At 32.0% G+C, this 19935-nt stretch overlaps 4 protein-coding genes across 9 annotated transcripts; 2 read left to right on the top strand and 2 right to left on the bottom strand.

The window, feature by feature from the left end:
• Positions 1–377: 377 nt before the first annotated feature.
• Positions 378–14473, bottom strand: LOC122522439. Of its 4 annotated transcripts, none has more exons than XM_043643543.1 (7): positions 13774–14473; positions 12609–12869; positions 6999–12517; positions 6061–6922; positions 5608–5982; positions 3048–4442; positions 378–2950 (listed from the first exon to the last, which is right to left on the bottom strand). In XM_043643543.1, exons 2-7 carry the CDS (start codon positions 12733–12735, stop codon positions 2700–2702), a joined length of 8529 nt encoding a protein of 2842 aa, XP_043499478.1. In that variant the 5' UTR covers positions 12736–12869; positions 13774–14473; the 3' UTR covers positions 378–2699. The 4 variants fall into 4 exon arrangements, with proteins under 4 accessions (XP_043499478.1, XP_043499475.1, XP_043499477.1 ...); XM_043643540.1 differs by having other exon boundaries at positions 12609–13170; positions 13859–14473; XM_043643542.1 differs by having other exon boundaries at positions 13859–14473.
• Positions 14474–14810: 337 nt separating this feature from the next.
• On the bottom strand, positions 14811–15458 carry LOC122522518 (transcription elongation factor 1 homolog). The gene is made up of 2 exons (XM_043643714.1): positions 15106–15458; positions 14811–15023 (listed from the first exon to the last, which is right to left on the bottom strand). Exons 1-2 carry the CDS (start codon positions 15219–15221, stop codon positions 14891–14893), a joined length of 249 nt encoding a protein of 82 aa, XP_043499649.1. The 5' UTR covers positions 15222–15458; the 3' UTR covers positions 14811–14890.
• Positions 15459–15517: 59 nt separating this feature from the next.
• On the top strand, positions 15518–18893 carry LOC122522472 (EKC/KEOPS complex subunit LAGE3). Of its 3 annotated transcripts, XM_043643640.1 has the most exons (6): positions 15966–16051; positions 17198–17379; positions 17594–17784; positions 17862–18186; positions 18278–18659; positions 18727–18893. In XM_043643640.1, exons 2-5 carry the CDS (start codon positions 17201–17203, stop codon positions 18654–18656), a joined length of 1074 nt encoding a protein of 357 aa, XP_043499575.1. In that variant the 5' UTR covers positions 15966–16051; positions 17198–17200; the 3' UTR covers positions 18657–18659; positions 18727–18893. The 3 variants fall into 3 exon arrangements, with proteins under 3 accessions (XP_043499577.1, XP_043499575.1, XP_043499576.1); XM_043643641.1 differs by lacking the exon at positions 15966–16051 and having other exon boundaries at positions 16961–17379; positions 18084–18186; XM_043643642.1 differs by lacking the exons at positions 17594–17784; positions 17862–18186; positions 18278–18659; positions 18727–18893 and adding exons at positions 15518–15622; positions 15703–15831 and having other exon boundaries at positions 15917–16051; positions 17198–17307.
• Positions 16034–16512, top strand: LOC122522513 (phosphatidylinositol N-acetylglucosaminyltransferase subunit P). Its single transcript, XM_043643708.1, has one exon. It carries the CDS (start codon positions 16106–16108, stop codon positions 16508–16510), a length of 405 nt encoding a protein of 134 aa, XP_043499643.1. The 5' UTR covers positions 16034–16105; the 3' UTR covers positions 16511–16512.
• Positions 18894–19935: the final 1042 nt, after the last annotated feature.

Here is a 19935-nt window from a genome sequence, read left to right as displayed (position 1 = left end):
CCCGCTTGCGTATAATATATTTAATAGTAATATAATATGCACAGATGAGAGGTGTGTATTTCATAGCAAGTCCACCGCACATTTTTAATTGCTTGTAGACGCATTGACTGTATAATGATTTTCTTTAACTTAAATCATATATAAATTCTGACACCTAAGTGTAATATTTCACTTATATGCTAAATATTTGCATACATTATACAATAATTTAATCGAAATCATCAACATTGTCGTTCATTATTACTGACCAAATATAAAGGGTTAATATCATAAAAATAAGAATATACAGAGGCTTTTTTGTATTTTTTTGTTATCATTTTTTTTCTTTCATTTTCTTCTTTTTTTTTAGTATAACAATAGTATGATCAAAAACAATATTTATCAGTGTAAACAATTTATTTTACATAAGAGCAATACTCTGACATCAAAAAAAGCAATAATAATGGATAATGTATAATAATAAATAAAGTATGAAACGTAAATAATGGATATTTACAAGTATGTAAATGGCAAAAAAGCTATAACAGAGGCAGAATAATTGCTTCTCCTTTGTAAATATACTTTTTATAAGTTCTAAAATAGACTCTGTCACTTGCTTGTTAAAGGTGCACCTTGTATGAGTATCGTGTTATGTAATACCTGTACACTTAGAACCTATAAAACATACCATCATCATAACATATAAGAAACTCATAAGGTGCTGTCACTTTATAAATATCAACCACGTGACAGATTCAATCAGAAACACGTACCAATAATATATGTAGCATGAATGCTTACTTTGCTATTATAATTCGTCTATAATGTTCAAAAGGGTCGGCCATGATAAATACCATAGCGGCTCTTATAGAATACTTGGAAAATTGATGAGAAATCTCGTAATCATACTTCCGATTAACTTACACTATCGTAAATGCATAATTTCGATTCAACTATAATCGTGAAGCATTGTTAATGAGACTTCTCGTTTCTATTTATTTAAAAGTAAAAATAAAAAGATCAGTTTTATATCTCTAAACGAATAATCTTATAATCAAAACTTTGATATACGAGAATATGACGGAATATCACAGTTCCGAGCTCGAAGAGCCGCTAGAGAAAATCATGGCATTTCCTGTATTTTTTTTATTATTATTTTTTTTCCTTTTTCTTTTTTAAATCTATCCCAAGATAGTCATTAAGTCATTAACTGTAAGACATTCTAGTTAACAACAATCCTACATACTACTGTAAGATTATCTATTTAAGAAATCGTAACGTTTAGTATTAATATGTGAAGTCATATACAACTTGCTAAGGATGCTGTAAACTGTATACTGATTGCTAAATGTTCCAAGTGAATACTGTACGTATAATGTACGTAAAAAGAGTCAAAGATGACACGTAGATTCAGCACATGTTGCATTTGCGAAGACTAATTTCATGGAATAATTATTAAAGATCATTATGAATTAAAATTGTAATGCACAAGTCGCGTAATTTATTTTTTATAGAAGTGTGATGCATGTTGCAAACTGCTTTGAAATACACGGAATTACTTTAGACAATGCTGCCTATTATAGCATCAATATTTTACAAAATAGTTTCAAGAGATTTTATTTTTTAAATGGAATATTGCACGTTGCAATAATAATTATAACGATTTTATGTTTTACAACATATAAATTGGGCAGTTTGCAACTATTCATTACTCTTCGCACGATAATATATACGGAGGAACAGTCAGTTTTCAAATTCTTGTAATTTTTTTTTCAATATTGAAAGAAGACTATTTTAAAAGATAGAATGCTGTGGTGTGGATTTCGTAATGTGTTTGCATAATATGCTGATACTTGTATCCTTTTAAATAGCAAATACTATTGTTTAGAGAATAAATTTGTTTTTGTATATATGGAGTATATGAAAATGATTTGTATAGAGTGTGTGTTATGTGCATAATGTCAAACTGATAGTATACAGCGTTCCTTTCTCTTTCATTGTTATTCCTTCTTTGATGAGAACGTATTTCTATTTCTTAGTGTCATCAATAATTACAATCTAACACATGTCTGTTGTTATTAAAAAACCTTACAGTTGCCAAAATTTGTTATAAACGTAATAATATAATAACAAAATGTTTTAAAATAATTTGATCATAAGTTTGATCATAATAGTACCAGGTAATTCTGTAAAATAATATAGTCATTTACGATTGACAATTGACACTTTGTACTTTAAAAATATTCGAAAATTACCTGTGTTTTTCAAAGTTTTTTTTTTAATATTAATATAAGCTAAAAAATCAACATTATCAAATTATGAAGTATAAATAATCGCAAAATCTTATGAAAAATCGTAGATGATCAAATATAGGAGTGATTTACACCCTTATAGACATTAATAGATTAGTTAAACAAACGCATCGTAGAATTGCATGAAGGTTAAAGTATTTTGAACATTTTTAACAAATTGCACAGTTCAAAGTTAACGGCGATTAATTGTTTCACCCTTTTCAGATATAGAATTGGTGCTTTAGACACAATTTTCTTTTTATCAATTGTATTCCTTAATACAATATTTTGTAACTAATTATTTACATCGATGCGTTTTACAGCTTCAGTCTATTAAGCTATTAATCTGAAACCCGACAGCCTTCAAATCCATGTAACATATGACATCCCACGAAATTATTAAAATAATGACGCTATAAATCGAATGTCCTACTGAGCTGGTGGTTGTGGTTCGCTGGGCATGTTTGGATTAGGATATGGCGAGAGAAATGAATAATTCGGATAAGGTGGAGGAGGATGGGGAAAGGGTGGATAATAATTAGGAGGGTGCGAGGCAGGAGGTGCATAGCCCCTATGCATATATGGATCTGCAGGTGGAGGTGGACCATGGAACGCCGAGTACATACGAGCGTAATCGGTGTTGTATGTTGGTCCACCGTATGCCGGATATCCTGGTGTTCCTAAATTATATAATTGGAATTATTATAATATTTAACGTATATACATATTTATGTTATTTAGAAATATATTACTGTATGTCAAATTTGTAAAACTTACCACTGGGCGGATAAGCAGCTGTAGATCCTGGAGCTGGAGGATAATGTTGCGAATATGGATCATACGGTCCAGGTGGATAAGGCCCAGGGTAACGAGTACTCGTGGGATGACTGAACGCAGTAGGTATATGTGTTTCGTCTCTACTTAAGATAGTAGCTACTGTTGTCGTAACAGTTGGCTCTGTAGCTTTAGATTCAGTTGTATTTCCTAACGTTTTGGCAGTTGTACTAGGTACTTGAGAATATACAGTAGGTACATTCATCATTGCTCGATCTTCTATAGGCTTTGCTGCATCCGATTGTGACTTTGTATCCATAGGCAATCGAGGATTAGTCGTGTGAGTCGGGACACCAGGAAAATATGTCCCGTAAGGACTGGGCAACGATCGTGATCTTGGATCAGTATAATCATAGTACCTTGGATACTGAGCGTAAGGATAGCCTTGTGGAACATTAGCAGGATCTCCTTGAACTGTTGCTTCGCGTACGCATGGTTCTACTAATTTTGGTGTTGTAGTATTTGTTATGGTGCCTACAGACGCAACGGACATACTGGATGTTTCTGCAACATTTTTAGATGCATCTGTACTTCTCTGTAGAGAAGGTGTCGATGGTACTTGCATAGACGATGGTACTGGTTGTGGTGTTAATAACGGTTGCAATGGTACGGAAGTAGAAGGTGCTGGATGTGATTGCTCTTCTATTATAATATCATCGTTAGTTGCAGTATCACGTTTATCATTTTGGTTAGAAAATGGATTATTAAAACTCGTTATGGCGTCTACCTTTGTAGACTCTTTATCTTCTGGTTGTGAACATTGCTTATCTACTTTTGTCGATAGTTCTGACTCTGACTGATCGTGTTGCGTTTGAACACTTTGTGCGCTAGTTACATTATCGGATATATAAACCTGTGTACCTTCTTCGGTAGACTTTTGTACATTAGAATCTGTATCTGAATTTGAAATACGATTATGACTTGCAGGACTATAATCTGTATTTGAACTAACTTCAGCTACTACGTCCTCTAATCTAACTTCCTCGACTCTCTGTTCTGTTCTAACTTGTCCATCAGAAGAATTAGAATTTTCGCCAAGAGTAGAATGATCAACAGGCTCTTGTTTGACTTTTGGTAATCTTGATAATGAAACCTGATTAGTTAAATTAACTTGATTTAAATAAGGTTTAGCAGCTGCAGTTGCAATAGGTTTCGGTCTTTTAGAAATTTCTTTATCCGCAAATGGTTTATAAGTAAGTCCGCTTCCAGATTTATTGAACGGACGTCCACTAGTCTGATTGCCCGCTGATGATTTTGGTATTATAGAAATTGCTGAATTATTTCTTAATGGAAAGCTAACCTCAGGTTTAGAGTTCCTCTGAACCATAGAGGATAGACCTAGAATCATATAATTAAGAATTATATTAGATTGTTCTTAAAGTAGAAAAATATATGAGACATTCCACGTCAAATCGACCACTTTTGACCCTGACCCCTTTCGATTTGGCTGAACCTTTTTTGTCATTTTCTATCTCATTAAAAACCTCTCTGAGAATTTCTTCAAATTTTTTTACCCAACCCAAAAAAAGTTATGAATTTTTCAAAAAGTCGTAACTTTGTTAAAAATTCACTTATCTGGACGTCTTTTTTATTTTTAATTTTTTGTTTTTAAATGTACTTTTTGGAAAAAGATATGAAAAAAATATTTGAAGACAAATTCTTTAACAACTCGTTTTTTGGAAAAAACCTAAAATTTTTCAAATTCTGTTATTATTTTTTCTTATTTTTTCCTTTTAAACTTTGGTTCATTCTGAACTTAATTCCGAACTTCGCCTGATGGGCCAACGTTTCTTTCTATTTTCTTTCCTAATTTAAAAATTTTTTTTCATTTTTCTGCAAATTAATTTGGTTTTTATACAATTCTTTACAAACAAACAAATTATTCTAATTCAAAACAATATACTGTTTATAAATTATTTAAGCAATCAAGGAAATCTAAATGAATTGTTAAATGTATTGACTTGAAAAGTTGACCAATGGTGTTGTATTGTAATCTTTTTGTAATTATAATTTTCTATAGTATATAATTAAACTAAGATCATTAAAAATAGAAAGAAACGTTGGCCCATCAGGCGAAATTCGGAATTAAGTTCAGAATGAACCAAAGTTTAAAAGGAAAAAGTAAGAAAAAAATAATAACAGAATTTGAAAAATTTTAGGTTTTTTCCAAAAAACGAGTTGTTAAAGAATTTGTTTTCAAATATTTTTTTCATATCTTTTTCCAAAAAGTACATTTAAAAACAAAAAATTAAAAATAAAAAAGACGTCCAGATAAGTGAATTTTTAACAAAGTTACGACTTTTTGAAAAATTCATAACTTTTTTGGGTTGGGTAAAAATATTTGAAGAAATTCTCAGAGAGGTTTTCAATGAGGTAGAAAATGACAAAAAAGGTTCAGCCAAATCGAAAGGGGTCAGGGTCAAAAGTGGTCGATTTGACGTGAGATGCCCTATATATTTTAAATATTTACAACAAGTTAATATATGCAAAAGGAGCAACTAACCCTTTTTAGGCTCTTCTTCTCGTTTTTGTTGATTCAGTTTAAGAGCAGTTCTAATGGCAATGATTTTACCAGATTCAAGTTGCATATAAATTCCTTTAGGACTTTTTAATACCATTACGCGTTGACCTGCTTTCAATACAATGCTTCCTTTGTCTGGTGAATTAGTTGGTATAACTACATCTAAGGGTAATGTCATCTCTTGTGCGCTCATTCCTTGTCTCTGCCATACTTCCGCAGGTATCCATCTACTTCCAGTAACACTTCGCGAGCCTAAACTTTCAGCACCACGTTGTTGCATTGGTCTCACAGAAGCTACTGGTTTTGATGTGGTACCAGTGTCACCACCACGAATAGCTCGAATTTGTAAACCTCCTGCTACATAAAAAATGATAAGTATATAAATTACTTGTCTAAATTTGATTAGTTTTAGTAAATTATAAAATGATCATGTACCTCTTGTTGCTGTATTTCCTGGAACATAATTATAACTTGGTCTAGAACAATTAGCAGCCATTTTTTCAAGCTCGTAACCACGACGAGCCAATCGTTTTTCCGCTTGGCTAAGCTTCTTATCTTTTCGATCTACCAGAAGGCTTTCATGATGGAATGGCTGTTTGGTAAGAAGAGAAGAATGACATTCCAATACACGATGCATAACTTCGTCTGAGTAACTATCTTTTGTTTGAGAAAAGTCTTGTACTTGACTATCTTCCTCCCAATCCCAAGACAAAGTAGTTGCATCTTTAAGAGAGAGATGTGCATCAGGATTGCACTGATCTACAACACGATCAGCCATTCCTTGTTTGCTTATTTGTCTATCATAAATCTTTCTTTCGAGACAATTGTCCGTGACTAATCGATAAACAAAACAAGGCTTTTGTTGCCCATATCTGTACACTCTACAAACAGCTTGCGTGTCATGACAAGGATTCCAAGAGGCATCAAATACAATTGCACGATTTGCTCCAACAAGATTGATACCCAATGAACCGGCACGTGTTGACACCAAAAAGAGATGTATTTTTGGATTATTATTAAATTCGTTAATAAGTTTTTCTCTTTCTAATGCACTAGTACTTCCATCTAGTCTATAATAATTAACATTTTTAATCCAGGCATCTGTTTGACCATCCGGATATTTCAAACTGTTCCTGGCTAAAAAGTCTTCTATGAGATTCAATGTAAATAATGATTGGGAAAAGGCTAAGACCCGATCTCCTAAACGTATCGCCTCTTCTAATATACAGAAAAAAAGGGTCATTTTTGCAGATGCATCAATCAAACCAGGTACGTAGCCTTTCATTAATTCTGTCGCCTAAAAGAATTTCGAAAAATGATTAAACACTTTTAACTAAATAATTAGATCATACATTATATAACTATATATTTACCCAATCATATGGTATTCCAGGATCTTCTTTTCCTCCTGGAGAACTCTTGCATTCTTTTTCTTCATCCTTGGTAAGTATTTCATCGTCCGACTTATCATCTTTATCCTTTTCTAATAATTCTTCTTTATCTTTTTCTTCTTCTTTAGATAAATCAGCTTGACTTAATCGAGGACTGTGAGATGGTCCAAGTCCTTGTACCGATCTAGATCCCGGAGTTGTAGAATTTGGACAATTGGCTTCTGCATTATAGTTCGACTTATTAGAGAGATTATTCTGATGCATGGACTGATTTGGAATTATATTAGGTGGCATATCCTTATTACCCTTATCGCAACCACCAGTATTCTGTATATGAGAACCTATATTTCCTTGAGAACTTTTCGGATCATCAGATCGAGAACTTACATCAGTATTATGATTTCCCGTATAATCATATGACTGGTTAGAATAGCCTTGCGAAGGGAAATAATTATTTTGAAACCTATTTGCATTAGGATCTCTATAATACGAATCATTGCATTGATCCGTTCGAAATGGTTGTCCAGAATAATCACGTTGCCAATATGGGTCATCAGGTCCTTTTATTTGTCCAACTTGACTTTGATGTGAACCATCAGAAGGATAAGTTGGCAAAATAGGATTCTGTGTTTGTGTTTGATTAGGTGGATAATTGGTTGTAGAATTTGAAGATGTAGTTGCACCTTGACGATCGCTCGGAAATTCATGTGGTGCACTTGTCGTTGACGTATAATTTTGTGATTGCTGCTGATTATCATTTCGTGGGTAGAGTTGGTCATTTTGATTTAAAGTTGAATTTTGTGACTGTTGATTTTGAGGATAAGATAAAGCCTGATTTGGAGGCTGCGAAATTTGTCCTTGTTGTGCTGAATTGTACCTATGAGTAGAGTTTTGCGGTGTTGATCCTTGATGATTAGCAGTATATCCATGATTCTGATTAGGTGGAGCAGCTGATTGTTGATTTTGCTGTGGAGGTGGATATGTAGAAGACGAATTTTGTGGAGTTGAAGATACTAGATGAGGATATCCATGCATAGAATTTGATGTACTTGCATTAGGACCTTGTTGATCGGACGAATAGCCATGTACTTGATTCGATATATTAGAAGAAGTGGGAGCTGTTTGGCTTTGCGGATATGTCGTGTTTTGTGGTACATTAATTTGATTCGATGCTGAAGGATATCCACGCATTTGGTTCTGTGAAATAGGAGCTTGATTTTGTTGATTTGACATATATCCGTGAGACTGATTTTGTGATATTGAATTTGGAGTTTGTTGATTGAAATTAAGAGATGTTTGTGGAGTAGAATTAGGATTTACTTGTGTTGGATAGCCATGTTGTTGATTTTGAAGTGGCATTGCTTGAGTTTGCTGATTTCCATAAGCATGAGACGAATTTTGCAATCCAAGATTCTGATTTTGTTGATTTGGTGAAAAACCACGACTTTGATTAGGTGGTGGATTTTGCCCTTGTTGATTTGAAAGATATCCTGTTGTTTGTGGCGGAGGTCCTGTATTCTGATTTGGTTGATTAGGAGTATATCCTAAAGCAGAATTCTGCAAAGGTTGATTATCATTTCGTGTATACATAGGATTTGTTTGTCCAGTAGCATTACCATAATTTGGAGCTTGATTTTGTGGAGCATACGGTGAGTATTCAGGAACAGGTATATTATTAGATTGATTGGGTAATTGAGCCTGAAAGGCAGATGTCTGATTTGAGACTTGAGAGTAATTGTTAGGCCCTTGATTTACAGATGTTCCGTAATTACGTCCTTGATCCGGATACGTATATGGTTGACGTGGATATATTCCTGATGTTTCATAATTATTTCCTTGATTTTGATCAGGACGAAAATCTGAATTAGGTGGCCCTGGAGGATATCTTTGTGGATGATTAACAGATTGATCATTTGGTGGTATGTAATTCTGTGACTGATTGTTGTATCCTTGTGTAGAATTATAATTAGTACTTTGAGTATATGCTGGAAAAGGTTGATTTCCATACCTTTGTTGACTTTGATTATTGTAAAATTCATTATATTCTCCATGATTATTATCATTTCTATAATACGTATTTTGATCATTCGAACGATAATTTTGATACCCGGGATACGGTGCTTGTGACATAGAATTTGAATATCCTGAATTATTTGTAGACATTGAATAATTAGTATAATTATTCTGCTTTGTATTAGAATGTGTACTGTCTCCCTCTGTACTATCAGCATTAGACGAAGGATTAGGTTGCACACTTGCTGCGGGCTTATTTTTTATAGTTGCATTAGTTTTCTTCCCTTTTTTAGATTCTCCTTTTGACTGACGAGCTTTTGATCGCTTTCCACCTGGTATTGATTTCTCTCCTATTGTTTCTTCTAAGTCTAAATCATCCTCTTCATTTGCTTGACGTTTTCTAAGAAAGTAATATAATATATCTGGATGATTCCAAATTTTACAACAAACAGCAAAGGCTTTTAAAGGATTTGGAACAGCTCTTGTTTTAACAACTTGATTCATAAAAGTATCGTAGAGCTTACGTTGATGCGGTGTCATTCTAACAAGAAGAATATATTCCTCTTTACGTGGTAATGACACTTGTAGTACAGAATGAGATCTTCTCTGTACAAAACCTTCTAACAGAGCATGCAATACATGTGCTCGATATCTCATTAAGCGAATATCTTGCGGCGTTGAATCGATGCACTGACCATTTTGAATTGGCCTTTCAAACATATTACAAAATTCACTTTTAGTTCCTAAATAATTAGGTCTTACAAAGTCAACCATACACCAATATTCAAGAAGATTATTTTGTAATGGATAGCCAGTTAATACAATTCTTCGTTTCGTACGCATTTGTTTTAGAGCCATACTAATACTAGCATGAGAATTTTTAATGCGATGGCCTTCATCACAAATAACTAAGTCTGGTCCAGGACTAACTAATGCAGTATGCATCTCATCCAGCAAACCTTTATTTTTGTCTTCCTCTTCTACATCGACCGTATCTTTAAAGGGCTGGCCACGTTTTCGCTTTGCTTTGTTTGGCTTTTTCATAGATAACTGTCTATATAATTCATATCCAATTAACAAAACACCACCTCCTGTTTGCCATTCTTGAATAACTTTAGCCCTTGCTGTCATAGTTTTGTGTGAGTCGTTTAAAATATGTAAACGGAAATGTCTTGGTCTTAATTCCATACCAATAGGAGAATCCACCGTATAGGGTGTTTTGACTTTTTCTATATTCTTTTTATCTTCTGCCATTTCTTCTTTAGTCGTCGCACCTTCTTCTTTTTTTATGGTTTCTTCTGGCTCTCTCTTAACATTAACTTCTGCATTTTGATGTAAAATATTCTCCTCTTTCTTTGGCTCATGATCCAAATCTTGACGTGGTTGATTTGTATAATTGGGAAAAGTATTTGGAGGATTATTGTAATTAGGATACATTGGTCCGGACTGATGATTATTAGGATACATAGGCCCAGAAGTTCTATTCTCCATATCTGAGTACATTGTTCCTTGTGATAGATTTTCCATGTTGGCGTACATATTAGAATTCGGATTTTCCATACCAAATTTAGGTGGAGCTAAATTGGGTGGAGGTAAATTGGGTGGAGGTAAATTGGGTGGAGGTAAATTAGGTGGTGGTATATTCAATGGTGGTATATTTGGTGGAGGTATATTTGGTCTACCTTGCATAGCATGACAATTTAATTCAGGTTTCATGGGATCGAAATTAGGCATGGAATTTGGATTAGTATTATATATTGAAGATTGTGAAATGTCACCAGGATAATTTGCGTTCATGCGTGCATGATGATCTGGTATTGTTTTGTTTAACATATTATCTTGTACATAATTCGACATCACATGATTTTCATATACTTGATGAGTATATGGATTTTCTCGTATAATATTCAAAGACTGTGGTACATTTTCTTGTCCATAACGATGAGCAGACTCTGTACTTATAGGCCTGGATATATTTGACATATCACTTTGGCTACCACATTCTTCTTTAATTTCTGACTTAGATTCTATTTCAGATTCCGATTTTACATTCGTAAATTTATTATTCTTTTCCATGGATGTAGGATCTTCATATGGTAACCACATATTAAATTCAGCCAACCAGTTTTGTAAAGTATTAATAGGCATAATGCAAAGCACAGTCTTGGCAGTGGTGCACCGAAAAAAAATGTCACAAAAACTAGCTACTTGAAGTGTTTTACCCAAACCCATACTATGAGCCAATATACATCCAAATCCAGAACTGGTTTTGTACCTTTCAATGCTTTCAACAATATTATCGTACAAAAAACGTATACCACCGATTTGATGTGGTTTAATAATACGTGCCACCTGTGGAGCTAAGAAAACATCTGGCTCTGTCTCAGGATGCCCTACATTGATTAAGACTCTACCATGTTCATCTGGAATGTTATATCTATCATTTGTATGCATGCCTGAATTAGATGGATCATCTTCATTGTCAGTTTCCTCTTCTCCACTGGGATCACTTAGTACTATGCAATCATCGTCCGAGCTTTCGCTAGAACTAGATATCGTTACTACATCTTTACCTTTAGCTACTTTTTGAGACTTAGGAATACCTGACATTTTTCTCGCCAGATGCATATGTTTCTCACGTAGTGCTTCTTCTGCTTCAATATCAGATACATCAGAATCAGAATAATATTCTGGTCTATCGAGGGGTTCCTTTTTAGGAACCACAGGTGAGATGCTTACAGAAGGTGTCATCATTCTTATTCTTTGTTGTAACATATTTGGACCAACAGAACGATTTGGAACTCTTGAGATAGATGTCTGAGCATTTTGATAGACACCTCTACCCTTTTGCCAACGTGTTCCTTCCATGGATTTTCTTTGAATTTGTCCAGATTGTATATTAGAAGTCGTTTGAGATCCAGTTCCTGAACTTGAATTTACTTTCAATAGTACAGTATTAGGTAAACGAACTTGAGTAGATGGAGAAGACAACGATGAAGAGGATGACTGTGAGATTGTAGTTCCTGTCTGATTTTGTTTACCATGCAGGAGACTAATTACTCTCGTTTGCGTTTTATTATTTTGACGATTAATTGCCATTTGGCGTTGTACTTCCCGAATTAACCTCTGTTGTTCTTGTACTCGTCGTAAACGTTCCATTTCTTGTCGTTGAGCTGATAATGTAGCTTCATCGAGTTGAGTTTCATCCATAACTTCACGGATATTTCTTCTCATATTTGCTAATTTCTTTTCCGCTTTTGTTTCACATTCCGACGTAGATTCTTCAGTACCATCCTCTTTTTTCTGTTTCTTTTTAACATTCTCTGAATGTTCAGAATCCAAGTGCCTCTTGTTACCATCCGCCTCATCTTCTCCTCCAGAATGAGATCCTGCTTTCTCATTGTCCATACTTTCATCATCTGTATCTTTGGAAATTGGTTTTCCAAGTAAGTCAGCTTCAGATACTTCTTGCCCTTCAATAGGTGCCCCTTTATTTATAATAGAATCAGAGAATTAATATACATTTCAATATACAGTACTCTCAAATTATTATCACTAAGAAAATTGTTCGATACAAACCTTCCAATGGTAAAGTATCCAAAATATTAACTGGTTCTTCGTCATCTTCTTCGGGTGGACAATGACTTTGCCTCTCAGAATCCACCCTCACACCGATTTGAGAATCAATTGTTTCGTCCAGATCCATGTCGTCCCCTGAACCTTCTGAACGTATTTCTTCTATTTCTTCCGTATGCAAGCTACCATGCTTCTTTTCTTGCTCCCCGTCAGATGATTCCCCGCTGGACTCTTCGGAGCTCTCCTCGTTAGCCGTCTGTGGTTCTGTATTATTCATATTTGTATTTGTCGAAGGTTCATTCTGAACTGTTGCTTCATTAGATTTAGGGCCCCCACGAGGTGTCACACGTTCAATAGTGACATCCCCAATACGCGTTAAAAAGCTGTCCAAACTATTAGACATGATGTGCAAAATCTAGTAAATCAGGATATATGTATATATCCCCTCAAAATATCATACCAAATCATGGAATGTCTTAACACTTTTGTACACAACACTGTGACAACCGTGATGTTTATGTTTGTCTCTTACATTGTTCATTCATAATTTTCTATTCCCTTATACCTGTAATAATACATACTTTCTATGGTCTCTATTATTATATTCTTAACTTGATATCATACAAATATTTATTCCTTTCCATGAAACGTTGTAAATAAATCACTACATATTGTATATGTAATATTGGGGAAAAAAAAATTACAATATCCTAATATACAAACTATTCTAAAGAAATAGTAAATAGAATAATAATATTCTACTATCACTATTTGGCAATAACTTATTTTTACCAATCAGTAAACGAATGTGTTTAGATCAGTTTAGAAAAGTGCCTAGTGGAACACGCTCGTTAAATACTTTGTCCCTCGCGAGCGAAGTTCGGGAACAAGCAAACAGTTTATGAACCCTAATATTGGGGGTTAGATTATCTTTACAAAAGATATAGAACAAATTCTACGAATATAATCGAAATCTTATACGCGATGAGACATTCATCGTTTTAATTGGAATAAATGGATATCTAAAGAAAACTGTCAAACGTGTAGAAGGGAATGAAAGCGAGGGCAGTTAATAAAAGTGTTTTTGTATTTTTCGAACGAACAGCTTGTTTAAGAAATATCAAGTAATCCCTTTGTATAATGATCGATGTAAATGAAAATCTCTTACGATCCTGCTGCTGTTTCGTGAGTTAAGAAGCGACCATTCTAATTAGTCGTTAATTGTAGATGAAAAATTATTAACACACACATACACGGTTCCGATGGACGCCATAGCGTCGTTGTTCGCCGCTCTCTCGACGATCGCGGTTCTCCGGCAAACGCGTTTGAGAATCAGCAAACGAATCTGGTATCCCGTCTAATTACGTTCGAGCTCTTCCACGTCGGCATTTTAAAATTCGGCCCGCCCGGATGGCGGACGATCACGAGGTTATCGAAATCTTTAAACGACAAAAGTGATACTTCAAGCACGTTCACACGCGTCGCTCTTGCCTTTACGCGGCATTTTTTTCCACATACTTTTTCTAGTGAGCTTATTCCTCTCGATCGAACGCCATCTTGACTGCGCCAGAATACCATCATTCTATGGAGAGAGAGCTATCAAGAGAGTATCATGCCCCTTCATTCCTCTTACATTTCTAACATATTTTTTTTTCTTTTTCTTTTTTAATTCTCTCTCTCTCTCTCTCTCCCTCCTTCTTTCTTTCCGTCTCTTTTCATCTTTTGTTTCTCCATTACTTAACATTTTTTGCGTCTCATTTTTACTTGGTATAGAAATTAAATTGGTGCATTGGTGTTTTTTCGATTTTGAGAAAAGAAAAAAATAACTAATTGCCGAAATTTTGAACTATCTTCCTGTTCCTTCAACGATTAAATAAAATTTAGTAAGAAACATATGTAACATTTTCTTATATTTTATTTTACTTTTTTCTTCAAATATGTAAATATATTTTCTTTAAATATATCAAATATATATAAATATATGATTTATTCTCTTATCCATTTTACAATATATATTTAAGTAATTGTTATTTCTATATAATCAACAAAATAATACAAGATTATTTAACTATATTGAAGGTACTTATTAGAATAAAAATAATATTTAATATTTACATTGTACATAATATAATAATTATAAAATTAAAAAAAATACTGAAGCATGTAATGCGAATACTTTCTAATAAATTTGATTGCGAATGAAAATATAATGCAATATAAATATATTCATTTTATAAATTGAAAGATATGAATTAACAGTTTTCTTATATGATAATAAAAATATTTTAATTAGCACTTTCACATGCATCTATCCAATCATTATATACATCTAATGGTTCCGATAGAAGATTTATCGTTGTTTGAAAATCTTCTAAACAGACTCTGCACGTTATCCTTGCCGTACTCCGAGATTTATCCCTAAAGATGAATAAAAATAGTTTTTGAGATAATAAAACTACTTGATATTAATGTTAATTACAATGATAATAATCTTACTTACATTTTAACTTCACATGATTTTTCATGATTACAAAAAGGACAATTAAATTGTGTATCCAATGGCTGTATAGCCTTTTTTTTACTTGGTGGCTTTCGTTTACTTTTCCTACGTCCCATTTTGTTTTATACTTTTTTGATACAAATTCGTATCTAGTCTCTTTGTAATAAAATTATATTGCGACAGAGATTTGTTATTGAGTTGTTTGGATTACCCTGTTGTTTGGTTATATTTTTTAGTTATGGTCAATAAATATAACAACTTACTTTTAGAGAACAAGTTCAAAGTGCTCGTAGAGAAAATTTTATCTATTTATATTCGAACCATCTCTTGGAATACTTTTTTTCAGGCAGTAGTTTGAACATCTAGAAATATAGTCTTATTTAAGGGTGGTATTATATGGTACAACAGAATCCATTGAAAACTTGCCTTGAAGATAAACACATGATCTTCCTGCCATCTTTAATTTATTGTTTATTTCAATTGTGTAAACAGCACTTGCAATGAATGATTTTAAAGTGTACGTAATTTATATATGATTATTAATTATATTGAAACGATAAATAAATAGATAATATTTGTAATATAAATATTCAACAGAGAATTCACTATACCATTTGCAACAGCAAGAGAAGCGGATGTTGTTTATCAAGTTCTTAAAGTAGACAAGGAACCTCCAAGATCTAGTGTTAGTAAGAACATAAAACAGAAAGATAATCTCTTATTAGTGTAAGTGTAAATGTAATATAAATTATTTAATTTTATATTCTAACTATTAAATTTATTGATAATAATATTATTATAATTATTTTAGATCATTTTCTGGTACAGAAATACGTAAAGTTCGTGTTGGTGTAACATCTTTTTTTGACAGTTTAACTTTAGTTACAGAAACTATACAACAATTTGGACCACCAGAATCTACGTATAATTATTATTAATTACTAAGGTATTTTTGAGAAATACAAATGTTATTTATCTCCTCATATCGAAAAGAAAAAATATGGAGCATACACCTGCACCATATGCGCCTAGAGCTGTTTATGGTTACGCTATGTATATAGGATCAAATTTATTTTTTTTACTGTATCTAATATGGTCTATAGTACCTGATTACATTTTAAACGATTACTTAGGTTTATCGTACTATCCATCTAAATATTGGGCCATTGCAATTCCTGTTTGGGCTTTAACAGCCCTTGCTACATTCGCATTTATCATTTATCCTGCTATGAATTTATTAATGACTCCTGACATTGATGATATTAGAACTATTACAGATAATTATGCTCAACGTAGAAAAGAAACTACTCCTGGTGGTGTACCACCTGTTTTCGATATACCTATAACTGAAGTTTGTAGACAATTATATTTATCTGAGAAGGACATTAAAGTTAAATATAATTAAAATAGTTTCATATATCTATACATAAACTTCTAAGATATTTCATTGTCATTTATATGATAAAGCATATAATATTGAAATAAGAAATGAACTGTCAAATATTATATTTTAAGATTCAATCAATAATTAATTTCGTATTGTTAATAATGTGATTTTTATTTTATTTTTAATATCATTGGAAAATGAATTAATAATAATATTTACGGTGTAATTAGTTAATGACTTTTGTTATTGTGGAATGAAAAGTATTATTCTAGAGATTATTTTTAATCAATGATTAAAATTTTCTCATTGTTAAATTCTTTTTAGTTAATAAAATAATTGATGAACTACTTAGAATAATACGTGAATTATTAACAATCGTTACTTCACACATTACTATGCTTTTATAATTAACAATTTTTGTCCAAAAGAGACCAATAATCGAACGTTGAATTTAATAGTGATTTGCGAATCTACTTTTAGTTACGTTTATGCCGGCAATATTTGTGATGCTTTGTAGAATAGTAGATTTATATCTTCATACAGTTTATTTACCCGTTACAAGTTATATATTAAAATTCAAGTTTAATTAATTTTCATTCACTTATTAAATAATAAGAAAAACTTTTTCATTCCTTTGATGTAATACTGTTAACAATATTTGTTTAATCAATTAATTGATATATACTTCTATATTGAATATTGTAGTTAATGGAGCAAATACGTAAAAAACATCGTATTGAAGAAAGTAAAGAAAAAACAGAAGATGAAAAAACGACGGATAATAAAGAAATTTGCAAATCATGGCAAAATTTAAACTGTGACGTCTTATACATTATTTTTAAATATTTAAATTACTATGATTTGTCTAGTGCATCCCAGGTTTGCAGGTATGATTACAATAAACAAATATTTTCTTTTTATATCACAAACGTGTGAAGATTATTATCAGACTTAATATTAATAATGTATATATATATATATAATTTGGTATAAAATATGTTAATAATTAACAATACTTATTGTATTAAGTGGAGAGATTACATGAAAAGTTTATTTATAAGATACGCGTTGTACAGGTTAAAGTATTTTATGCAATTTTAGATCTTGGTCTGATGTAGCAAAACATGAAAAAAGAACAAGAGGCCCATCATGTTTTATAAGAAGGGCAAAGGATATGAAATATATAACGTCTAATGGCAATAATTATAATAAAAAACTTATAGATTGTGTAAGGATAAAACCTAGCATAAGTATCAATTTTTCTGTTGGGAACGAAAGTTTTATTTCGCAAGGTATATTTGATTATTTATTAAATTGTGAAATACTTTTACTTTTTTTTATTCTACGTATTTGGATTTAATTTGTTAAGGATGTCATACTGGTTATTTACCATACGATTGTGATTTGGTATCGTTGAATAGTTATGGTACTGTGATAAATAATGAAGAAACTCAAGATGATAATGATAACATTGTATGCATGCTTTTTCCCGAAGTACCAAACATTAATGTTTCAATGTACACTTTTAATGTTTACAATTGGAAAAGAACAAAAGAATTATATAGCAATAAATTCAAAACTATGTTTCAAGCTTCTAACAACGAAGATTGCCGTAAGACAAAATGTTTGATTTTATTATGCGATTGGAACGGTCGTGGTATAGCGTTAAATATAATGAAAGCTTTGAAAAATGGGTAATACCTTAAATAGTTCTATTATAGAATTTATTACTCATAAACATTGCATTTGTATTTCTTAATAACTAGAATTTGTCGTTTAACATAGGTTGTGTAACTCAAAAGCTTCTATCTGGGGTGGTATTGCTAAAAACCTAATAGTTTGTGCTACTGAAAATGATAAACGCACATGTAAAAAAACTTCGAATTGTGTTGCTATTACGATAATTGGTACAAAAATGAAAACATGGACTATACTTTTGGATGAAAAATGTGATACCAAAAAATTGGTTGAAGACAAATTAAAAGCCTTCAAGGAAAGCGTACAATTGAAGAGGCATTCCATAGGTTTTATGTTTGCTTGTTGTCTACGTGGTCTGAATATGTATGAGGAACCTAATGTAGAATCTACTATATTTAAAGAATTGTTTCCGAAAGTGCCGTTAGTTGGATGTTTCGGCAATGGAGAATTTGGAAAAAAATTATAAATGGTTTGTAAAATATAAAAAAAAAAACTAAAAAAATTTAATTAATTAATCGTTTATATGATTATTTCAGAAAAGGCTAAAAAGAAACGTTTCGTTTTGTGTAATTCTGTGTCTACATCATTTATGATACTTACGTATAATACTTAATGGAAATGATTGGTATTACTATTATTAAGAATATACGTGCAACTTTTGTTTATATTTGATCAGATGTAAATAAAATGTTTTAATAATAAAATGTGTGTGAGAAGAAACAGAAATGGAAATATACATATAATTACATATAATTATATATACATAATTATACATATAAATACATATAATATGACATCATTTTATTTGTAATCAGTTTTATATTTGTATTTATAGTATGTATGTCAAATATTTAATTAGTTTAATGAGTCTTTAAGAATATCATCTTCCCTTTTATCAATATTTTCTATTGATATTAATTTTCAAATAGTCTCGAAAAACTGATGAATTTTACTTTATTTATATTAATATCTGTGCAATAATACATTTAAAATATATTTGTTTAATTTTTATTAATATTAGTTGCATCAATAATTAGATTCTCTTTATAGAAATTTCTTCTGGGTATGCTGCTTTATAGTGATGGGGAAGCTTATGTGTTCTAAAAATCCACAAGTCTATGCCGAAGAGGTACAACCATATCGGACATGCTTATGAAGAGAAGCCAGATCAAAAGTAAACAAGAGAATGAGTGAGTGAATGCGGTAGTAGTAGCAAAAAATACAGAAGTACATAGAAGCTCACAAGTCCACTTTTTGTGTAACCAAAATCATCTTAGTTAGCACCGGGACCATCAGTGGGTGATAGTAGGTAGAATACTTTATTCTGTGATAGTATTGTACCGCTCTTTGATAATATTGTACCGTCATCGCATAAGTACATACTATCGCCCACTGGTGATCCTGGTAGTAACTAAAATGAAACTGGGTAGATAAAAAAGGGAACTCGTGAGCTTCTGTATTCTTTGGGTAAATTACAAAACTTCTTTACCTTCCTATTTTCAGTCAAGTTTTGAAAGTAGATGATAACAACATTTTTTGTGATTAATCGGTAATGGTAAAGAAGATTACTTCAGAGAAGATAGATGGCACGCACGATCATCTGCAAGGGTCGATTAATCAAAGGGATGATCTTACAGCCCCTAAGATGTATGTATCTATATATATGTGTAATGTATTAGAGTTTAAATCATATTTTTTTGAAATATTTTATTTGCAACGATCGATTATTCATTAATATATAATTT

The sequence above is a fragment of the Polistes fuscatus genome, unplaced genomic scaffold (assembly GCF_010416935.1).
Source record: "Polistes fuscatus isolate 324 unplaced genomic scaffold, CU_Pfus_HIC Scaffold5, whole genome shotgun sequence".
Taxonomy (NCBI): Eukaryota; Metazoa; Arthropoda; class Insecta; order Hymenoptera; family Vespidae; genus Polistes; species Polistes fuscatus.
This window is presented reverse-complemented; position numbering and strand designations above follow the sequence as displayed.

Bases quoted from the DNA above. Each gene is read 5' to 3' on its own strand.
- LOC122522518 (XM_043643714.1), bottom strand. From the start codon at position 15,221: ATGGGACGTAGGAAAAGTAAACGAAAGCCACCAAGTAAAAAAAAGGCT. The intron at 15,024-15,105 runs GTAAGTAAGATT...ATTCATCTTTAG, and splicing joins AAATCATGTGAAGTTAAAAT to GGATAAATCTCGGAGTACGG.
- LOC122522513 (XM_043643708.1), top strand. From the start codon at position 16,106: ATGGAGCATACACCTGCACCATATGCGCCTAGAGCTGTTTATGGTTAC.
- LOC122522439 (XM_043643540.1), bottom strand. From the start codon at position 13,008: ATGTCTAATAGTTTGGACAGCTTTTTAACGCGTATTGGGGATGTCACT. The intron at 4,443-5,607 runs GTTAGTTGCTCC...ATATGATTCTAG, and splicing joins AGAAGAAGAGCCTAAAAAGG to GTCTATCCTCTATGGTTCAG. The intron at 2,951-3,047 runs GTAAGTTTTACA...TATATAATTTAG, and splicing joins AGCTGCTTATCCGCCCAGTG to GAACACCAGGATATCCGGCA.
- LOC122522472 (XM_043643640.1), top strand. From the start codon at position 17,201: ATGGAGCAAATACGTAAAAAACATCGTATTGAAGAAAGTAAAGAAAAA. The intron at 17,380-17,593 runs GTATGATTACAA...ATGCAATTTTAG, and splicing joins AGTGCATCCCAGGTTTGCAG to ATCTTGGTCTGATGTAGCAA. The intron at 18,187-18,277 runs GTAATACCTTAA...CGTTTAACATAG, and splicing joins ATGAAAGCTTTGAAAAATGG to GTTGTGTAACTCAAAAGCTT.